General features: G+C 36.1%; 1 protein-coding gene across 1 annotated transcript in view; it reads right to left on the bottom strand.

The window, feature by feature from the left end:
* Positions 1-1,130: 1,130 nt before the first annotated feature.
* The window catches only part of LOC131078365 (proteasome subunit alpha type-3), a 42,520-nt gene continuing 34,097 nt past the window's right edge, over positions 1,131-9,553 (bottom strand). The window contains exon 11 of the mRNA XM_058016039.2: positions 1,131-1,539. Within this exon, the coding sequence (XP_057872022.1) occupies positions 1,468-1,539 (72 nt within the window). The 3' untranslated portion in view covers positions 1,131-1,467. The remainder of the gene's footprint in view (positions 1,540-9,553) is intronic.

Genomic DNA, 9,553 nt, shown 5'->3' with positions numbered 1-9,553 from the left:
GATGGGTTGGATTGGGTTTGGATAAGCAGCGAGACTTGGCTTGCTTGAGGGCTCTTATAATTTGCTTTCTATCGTACCCATTTAACTTAAAAACTTTTTGAAGATGGGCCATCTCTCGCTCTAAGTTTTCATCATGAAGTAAATTAGTTCATTATATTTTTAATTTACTCATTAAATGTTGCGATTAACTTTAAAAATATTAAATCTATAGCATTTACCATTGAATCCATTAGAAATATTCAAAATCATCGAGTACAAAAATAGAGATTTAGCTAAAAAAGGGTGGGGGCGGGGGGGGGAGAGATTTTGTAGAGATGTGACACTTTCTCACTTCTTAATAGTGAGAGAACAGCACTGTGAAAAAAATATGTTCAGTAAATGTGTTGTATTAAATAATAAATTTAAAGGAGGAGAGTTTGCATCAATGTGTTCTTAATTTGTGGGAGTTGTATTCAAGAATAGTTAGAAAACTGCATTTCATATGCCTTTTGTTTGTCCACAGTTCAATTTGAAGCATATCCATCATTCGATGTGATGTAATTCTCATTTTTTAATTGAAAAGAACCTCGCCTCGAGAAAACAGTTTTCTGTTTTTCATCATTTTAGCTTTGAAAAGCAAACAGTTATTAGTTAGGATGTAATCGAACTGCATTTAGTTGGAATCAAATTTTCATAATTTCGAACTACGATGGTAATTTCATCAGGGAACTAAACGGGATCTAGTGGATTGTCTCATGTTTGCAATTCTCGAAGGCAACAATAAATAAAAATTCTACCCCAAAAGTTTATGCTATAGTTGCCTTTTGGAATTCTACCCCAAATTTTATGATATATTTGCTTTCTGGAATTCTACCCCAAAATGGTAGATTGGATCATTTTTTAAATGAATTTATTTGCTCTTTATGCCATCACCAAAATGAAGCCTCCAAATCAACTTTAACTGAAACAAATTGTTTTTAAAAAAAGACGATTGTCATAGGTTAATAGTGATTAAAATTTCATCTCTACCCGACTGAATTATATTTTGCTCTTCATGTCATCACCAAAATAAAGAAATTAACTTTCAACCTAAGCAAATAATCATCTAGTTCAACTTCTGGTTTGGCACTAGAATTTTCGAATTTCATAAATACTCTGAAAAAACATGATTGTTTTATTAAATGGAAAATATTGGGCCAGATGTTTAGTTTGGGTTCCAATTTCATAATATAAGGTCTCGAGTGACAAAAAGGGAACATGGACAGATGCAAGGCTTTTGAAATATAAATATTAAATATAGATTCCTAATTCTCTGCATGTTAGAATTTTCCCAAACGGTAAATCATTTCTACTTCTAATTCAATGTCACCATATACTTTCAGACCAAAGATGAATGATTCCGAATGGAAAACATCTCAAATGATTTTTCCACATAATTAGATTGGTGGACAATTCTCTAAAATATATGAGCAATCCCCCTTTTTCTCACTAGTCTGCATCCATGTCTTCATGTGCTGCCTTAGCTAATGCCTTGACTTCCTCTAAAAGATCTGCCGGAATCTGCCAAGAAACAATGAAATTAAATCGGTGTTGCATTCATAAAATAATACTCACTATGTTGCAGAAAATAGTACTCAATATGTTGAAGATCTGTCGGATTTTATAAAGAGTCAATGAAATCAAATGAGTATGGTGTATTCAGAAAATCATAATTGCTTCATACTTAACATATTGTTTGACTACAGAGGTTTAAGTGCTTGATAAATAGATTGAATGAGTTTTTCTATCAACTGAGTAATCTCGGTCTGCCCAGTATGCTGTATTCCACTTAAATTGTAAGTTAACGCAAAGCTCCCAGCAAAGGCTGGCAATGAGTTTTTCTATGAACTAGAGAAATTTTAGTCTGCCCGGCATGTTGTATTACCCTAAAATTTGAAGTTGATAAAACTTCCCACGATATTTTTGAACTTTTACAGTCCGGCAATATTGTCCAATTAATTAACTAAAACTTTTGAAATCTATAATAGTTATGAGAAATAACTCCAAAGAAAGTGTAGAAAATTGATAGTCAGTGTTCGAGACGAGTGATTAGATATACAGATTGAAGCTCCTAATATACTTTTCCATCTTACAGCAAGAGCTGTAAAGCCCTTACAAATGACATAGAATCCACTTTAATAAATTACAAATATTTAATGGTTTTATCTAAGTCAACAAATCATCCAAAACCTACTTTCAGAAGCAGAAACAGGTTCAATTTGTTTGCGGATTCCCCCATGCACAGATTTTTTTCACCTGGATTCGTTCAAAATAATGCTTGTGCATACCCAAGTGATTCCAGCTGCATCAAGGTGATTCCAAGCAGAAAACCCTCTGGTGAGCCTCAGAATATGCTCAAATCTGGATTCTTCTCACTGGTAAAGCACTTCTAAATGAGGCACACAAGATGACAATGGCAAGTGGCAACGATGACTGTTAATACTCCCCCTACAAAAGTTGAGCAATGCAGACCCATGCATTGTTGCTTGTATGTGCATCTTGGTGCTGAAATATGTATAGGAACCCCTACTCATACCCGGGAAGAAAAATGTTGTACCTTTTGTGTCTCAGATCATAAGATTAAGACACATGTCATAATCTTAGGTTGTCTGATGTCTCTCCCTTGTATATACATGGGTTTCTCATTAAAATGAATCATGTAATCATACTGTATATTTGCCTTCTTTGAGAGAATAGAATTAATTATTCACTCATTTGGGTCTCTCTTGTGTTTTCATAGATCTTGGGTGGCGATCTCCATAACCAAATATTGCATGGTATTAAAGGATTCTATACCAACTCTTGCATGGTATTAAAGCTTGTGGGATTGCTTCTTCTTAGTCTTTGAAGACATCTATGTTTCAATATTGTATTTTCTTGAAAAGTTATATCTTATTTGCATTGAATGATACCCTAGAATATTAAAAAAAGTTGACTGAGATATTAAATTTAAGGGGGTTCCTCTTTGTGGCTTTGTACTGTAAGTTGCCTTGAGAGATTCTTGGACTAAATTTGAGCTCACCACTAAGTTCAAAGTATTCAAGAAAATTTTCTTTTTGATCTGTCCAAATTGGACATTGAAGGCCAAATCTACGAAGGTTTGAACTTTGAAGTTGAAAGGTAGATAACAAATCCAGCATGAACTAATCTTTCGAGACATTTTGGATCAAATCCAATCCTACCACCATGTTCAAAAGGCCCATGAACCTATAGATCGACTATAGTTTTGTCAAAATCAGTGCTCTTCAGTTGGAGCCCTCAAAAAAAATTCCTCCCTTAACTATACAAATGGCAGAATATTCTATGCACAGGCATGTTCATTGGCATCATCTATACAAGCAAATCAAGGGGAAATATTCACAAGCATCAGCATTGCATTGTTCATGAGAGAGGAATCTTGTTTTTCATTTGATTTTAAATCTGTAGATTTTTAAATATTATTTCCGCAGGTTTTAACATATGAAGGGGTACTAAGTAGGCAACCGTGACAATAAGCAAACCTAACCACAAGTAACATGTACCTTCTTGATAGCAATGACCAAAGGGAGATCCTTAATAGGTGTTCGGCCTGCCCACATTGCATTTGGCTAGCTTCGCCAATTGGAAGCCTTGAAAGACCTAGCAGCTATATAAACCACCGTTGGTAACTCAAATCTAGTCAATCTACCTCAAAACCACCCTCTATGACCTGATCTGGTTTTCCACATACAGGCCAACAATTCGTAATTTCCAACAGAGGTTTTACTAAACTGAAGACTGTTTTGTAACTTCCAACAACAATTTTGGGTTTGTGGGAATCTTCCATCCAATTGACTGTTAACATTAGCACTGCATTAGCGTGATGTCAATAGCCTTTTCTCCACCAGCGAACCCCCTTCATGGTTGATGATTAGATTTTAGCAATCAATTTTGCAAAGGGCAATTTTCAAAGGGTAGTATCTCAAACATACGAGCTACTTTTTCCACATTTTTTATTTGGGCTATTTTTTGGCATACTTGACAGTTATGGAAGTTTTTTTAATTTTGGAGCACAATTTTGCCAAAATTAGCAAATTATCGCGTGCCATTGGACAGTTCTTGTTTTGGGATCTTTCAAGACCTTTTCGGGGCTCATATGCTTCTCCTTTCACAATGTAATATTTTATGAGATTGATTGCTTTTCAATTTATAGGCAATGGTATTGTAAGTTCATCCTATTTTTTTTTTCATAATTTGCATTTTTAGTTTTTGGTCTCTTTTGATATCCATAAATCATTTAGATCAAGACAACTTGGTGATATATGTCGGTAGCAATTGTATTTGCATTAAATATAAAGTGCCTAGATCATATTCTACTGGGGGAATCACTGATTGAGTGAATTTGGGGGTTAATCTAGCAATTGTGTTTGCTTTCAATTTTTTTGGTTGCATTGTTTGAATCCTAAGATCCCTCACTTAACTCTTTACAACTGTTCATCATGGAAAACATTGATATGGAATCCCTTAAGGAGTGAACGGCATACTAAGCATATATAGGAAAATGAACCAAACCAATAGATGCCAAGGAAAAGAAGGTATGGCTTAATTAGCGAGACAAAGCTCTTGGCTATTTATGTACATTTCTTTCACTTGATTACTAGTTTCATAAAATGTACCTAAGGAGGCCTGGACTGTTGAGACATGGACTAGCTAGGACTCGAACCTAGGACCTTCCATACACTGCTGGAGTGCTCTACCACTGAGCTACTGGCCCCTCTTGGACCAGTCCATCATCGGTCCGGGTGTGGCTTATTTCCAACACCAACACCCCCCCTTAAGCCACACCTCTCGTGTGCTTGGGGCTCCTAGCCTGGACCTGGCTCTGATACCATGTTGAGACATGGACCAGCTAGGACTCGAACCTAGGACCTTCCATACGCTGCTGGAGTGCTCTACCACTGAGCTACTGGCCCCTCTTGGACCAGTCCATCGTCGGTCCGAGTGTGGCTTATTTCCAACACCAACATGGACCAACTTGCTGATCTGTAAGGTCAAGCTTATGAGATTAACAGTTATCAAATTGATATTGAATTAACGAACCTTAATCCAAACAAAGGATTAATGATCTAAGAACACAACTAAAAGAATGTGATATTAATATAAAGGACACACAATTGGTTCTTAATGTTCTATCCAAACTTGCTAAAGAATATGCAGTTTTTGTTTCTAGGTTGAGAACTACAGTTTTGGAACTTTTGCTTAAAGAGTAGTTTTGGAACTTTTATCAACTCTTTAAACCAGTCGATTTACGTTGACTTTCTATGGAGAGGGCATATAATATGCCTACATTTGATCAATTTCTGAAATCCTCATTCAATAAACAAGGGAAGTTAATATAAATAAGTAGCATTGATGGCTAGTGAGCTTAGGCGATAGAGAATCTAGGAAACAAAAGAAGAAAAAGAACAAGCCACAAAAAGGAACAAAATAATCTAATTCAAAATGTTTCTCAAAGGGAATCATCTAGGGAGAAGCATAAATGTGCATATTACAAGAAACCAGGGGTATCATGAACATCTATTTTATTCAAAATAGATTGATGAGGTGGAAGCATCTTATAACGAAGAACTAAATCAATTTGCTTTCAACTATGTCACTATTTTCTTCTTATTCTTCTCATTTGATATCAGAGAGACAGAAGGGGCATGCACTTGTTGAAGTTGTGAATTTTAAGTCAAGGAGATGGATCCTTGATTTCAAAGCTTCATATCATATGGCTTTATCACAAAGTACCTTCTCTTCAATTGAAACTTGTTCATCACCGCAAATCCTGATGGCTAACAACACATGTATGTTTGTGGGAAAGGGTCTATTGACATGGATGAAGGATCATTCAATGATGTCCTTTGTGTGCCTTACATTGTCACTCAATATCTTTTCCATCTATCAGATCACACATGGTGGGGCAAGGAAAAGTGTTGAGTTTACACCAACTTATGTGATTATTTAGGATTTGCATAGTAAAAATATTGTTACAATTAGGAAGGTAGATCACCAATCTTGAATTTATGCCTTCTTAAATTTTTCTCTTATTGTTCTTTTGGCTAATGTTCACACTCAAACATCTAGTGTGGACGCTTTTGAGGAGATACAATATGGTCATTTAAATCTTGGTGTTCTTTCATCAACTATGGTTCTAGAGACGTGTTGGCATTCCTTCTCTTGCTTCTTTAGAGTTCGGTATTGCCTCAAATGGGATTTCTAGTGATATAGTGTAGCACAATTGTCATCTAACAAATACAGCTATTTGGAATGAGTACTGATGGGCATTACAAGCTTGTTTTGTGAGTCCTATCTTGCAGAATTGGACTACGCCATTAAGATATTTGTTTCCTCTATGATGTTAGCTCCAATGAAGCTGCATCATCTTCTTCAAATCTCACGAGGGTACAGTCTAACTTCTTATTTTTTCCCATCTATTCACTTGTCACAGTTTAACATCAGCTTGAAGATTCTTGAGCAACATTTGGAGGAGTCATCATCATCCTTAGATACTTTTCTTCACCTATTTCCACAAGGTTTTAGATTCACTTTCTTCAATTAAGCCTGGGGCTCCTGATGTAATTGTGGCACCTTCTGGCAATACCTTGGAGGCAGTTGAGAAAAATTCAAAACACCTTATGCTTTCTTCACTCGTATTCATTTCAAGAATGGGAAGACATCCTGCATGCATCTTTGGTTTTGTTTCTTCCTAAAGGGAGGAACATTGTTCAACGTTTTTGGATCTTTATCATCATCTTTGGCAAACATCCACCATCACCATAGGATATTATAAATAGAGGGGGGGCTTGCATTGTCTTCTCTCCTTTGTGGGGACTTTTTTCTTACATGGAATGTTATCCTTCTCATACCTTAAAAAACAACTTGTGTTTTCTCTCTTTTGGAAACCATTTTTTTCCAATAGGTTTTTCTCCATTTCTCCATTTCTCCATTTGTGAGAGATTCATTTGTCCACAAGTACCTCATCAAGCATCATAGTCAAGAACCATCTTTGCATGTTTTCTCATTCCCCCTAAATTGCACTTAGGGAGGATGTTTACATTAAAAGGGCATATTATCTAACGTCCCCCTCTTAAATTACTTTCACACCTAATTACTTAAGTTTACTGAGAACATTTACTTTTTGTCTCAAATTCATAAGATTAAAACACGTCATAATCTTATGGTGTCCTATGTCTCACCCTTGCCTATATATATATGGCTTTCAAATCATAATGAATTGCCAATACATACATGGGTTTCTCATTGTAATGAATCATGTGTAATTAGAGGCGAAGGATGAAAGAAGAAATGTGGAATTTTGAACGACAACAAAACTACTGCTTTCCAACAAGTTGCAGTTTGAAATCATCATCTGCTGGTTTCAAAACCACCACAATCCTAAAGTTCAGCAATGGTTTCTTAGCTGCACCTTTCTGGTTAGTGGCTGTTACGTGATTACACTGACAGGTTGGTGATCCTCAACTGTTTACTAACAGTGGTTTACCACGATTTGGACAAGCAATTGAAAGTGGAATGGTTTTGGACAGTTCTTTTTGCCTTCCAAGCATGGGATGCGTTCGAGTGTGTTCTATCGTTAGATTTTTTAGGGATCACTCAGATTGTGTTTTGGTAGCAAAGAAAATATGGGAAAAATGGTTCCAATTAAAGTGATTATTTTGCCTGCTGTGCGCTGGAAAATCAGACCCTATTTTATATTTTTTTAAACTGTTGTTTTAGGTGCAAATTTTGTTCCAACTTCCAAGTTTAGACACTTTTATTAGTATATTTGAGGCACTGTTTTACACTATTCTTAGGTGCTGCTGATTTTCTGGGCAGACTAGTGTCATATTTTTAATTTTTTGTTGTACAGACAGTAGTCATATTTTGTGTTTTCTGCTGAGCAGAGAGTAGATAAATATTTTTAGCTGTTCTTTTTTCCTGCTTTATTTCTGGGCAACTGCAGGTTATTTTTAGGACAATTGCTTTGTAACTAAGGCAGCTGAAAATAAAAGGTTGTGTTTTGGGGGCACCCAGGCTGGAGGCCAATTTAAGATTCTAGTCGGTTTCTTTTAAATTACCAAACTGCAGACAGAAAAATTCAAAATAATAAAATATTTCAGACAGCGTTGTCTACTTCAATATTATTTTACTTTTAGTACTTTCAGCAGATTTGTGTTTGTGGGATGTGCTTTCAAAATTGCGGGATGTATTTTCAAACAGCAAATCGCCTATTTCAATGTGCTTAAAGCTGCAATTTTGATTGGTGTTTCAATTAGACAGTTTAGGTCTATTCATATGTGCAGAATCCACATGCCATGTTGAATTTTAACATGGTATTAAAGTGAAGAATCTGAAACCTTCTAAGGTTTCTGTGAATGAAAATGGTTGTTGTCTGTGAGAGGGACTTGTCAGAGGGTTTCAGTGGGTGTGATGCCTTAGTTTTGATGGTTGAAGTTGATCCGTTCCTATGAGAGGCACAAGGGCCTGTTTCAGGTTATCAAGTGTAATGCCCAGGATCTTCCAACAATTTAAAAGTTGATTTTTACCTGAGATAGGTGCCTAAATTATTTTAATGAATGTGATGCCTAAGATCTTCCAACAATAAGAATTTTTAATTAGATAGATGGCTACAGTGAGTGAGGTATCTAATACCTATGAAAGGTTGTAGATTGTGATGTCCTAGTTGCTCCAGTGATTGAGTGTTCATCTGCACCTACTTAGGTTGTCGATCTAATTTTTTAACTAATTTGTTGAGTTTCAGCGTGTTCCAATAACGGCAGACATGACTGCCCTCAATCTCAAAATGTGACCACCTAGAGGAAACTTCAAAATTTACTCCTTGGAAGTGTAGGATGCAGACGGTATTGGAAGAAGTCAATAATTGGGTCTTAGCGTAAACTGTGTTGGCACCTCCATCTGATCTTGATCAACTGGTTGATCATAACATGAAGATGGCCAAAGCAAAGCATGTCATCTTGAATTCTGTGAAAGGTCAGTTAATTCCTCACATTGCTAAAAATAAAGCAGCAAAGAAGATGTTTAATGCCTCGACCACTCTTTATGAGTGTGAACATCTTGCAGAAAATGTTGCTGGAGCACAAACTCAGTGCCACATGCATGAGTGACACACACACAGCACCCACCTACCTGATGAAAATCACAGCATTTCATGATCCATTTGATGCAATTGGGTATGTGGAGGAAGATGAATTGGTGCCCATAGCTTTAAGTAGCTTCCCTTTATCCAAGAACCAATCGTTTGGGTGTAAATGCTCATGATTGTAAACTCAATTTACAATCACGAGCATTTTATAAACTCAATTTTCAATTCCAAAATTTCAAGCTAATTAAATCAGAAATTATGTTCTGATCAGTTCAAATCAGAAATTAAACTGTTCCGATCAGAAATTATAGAACATAATGCTGATTAGAAAATAATTTCTGATTTAGAGAACCTCACATGTGAAAAAAACTTAATCTCAATTAGAAAGCAGAGTTCCCAGACTCGCCACGAGTTGGCGAGTTGAGCCAAGCT

This window comes from Cryptomeria japonica, chromosome 3 (assembly GCF_030272615.1).
Source record: "Cryptomeria japonica chromosome 3, Sugi_1.0, whole genome shotgun sequence".
NCBI classification, from domain to species: Eukaryota; Viridiplantae; Streptophyta; class Pinopsida; order Cupressales; family Cupressaceae; genus Cryptomeria; species Cryptomeria japonica.
The sequence above is the reverse complement of the archived record's forward strand: the minus strand, read 5'-3'. Positions and strand labels throughout refer to the sequence as shown.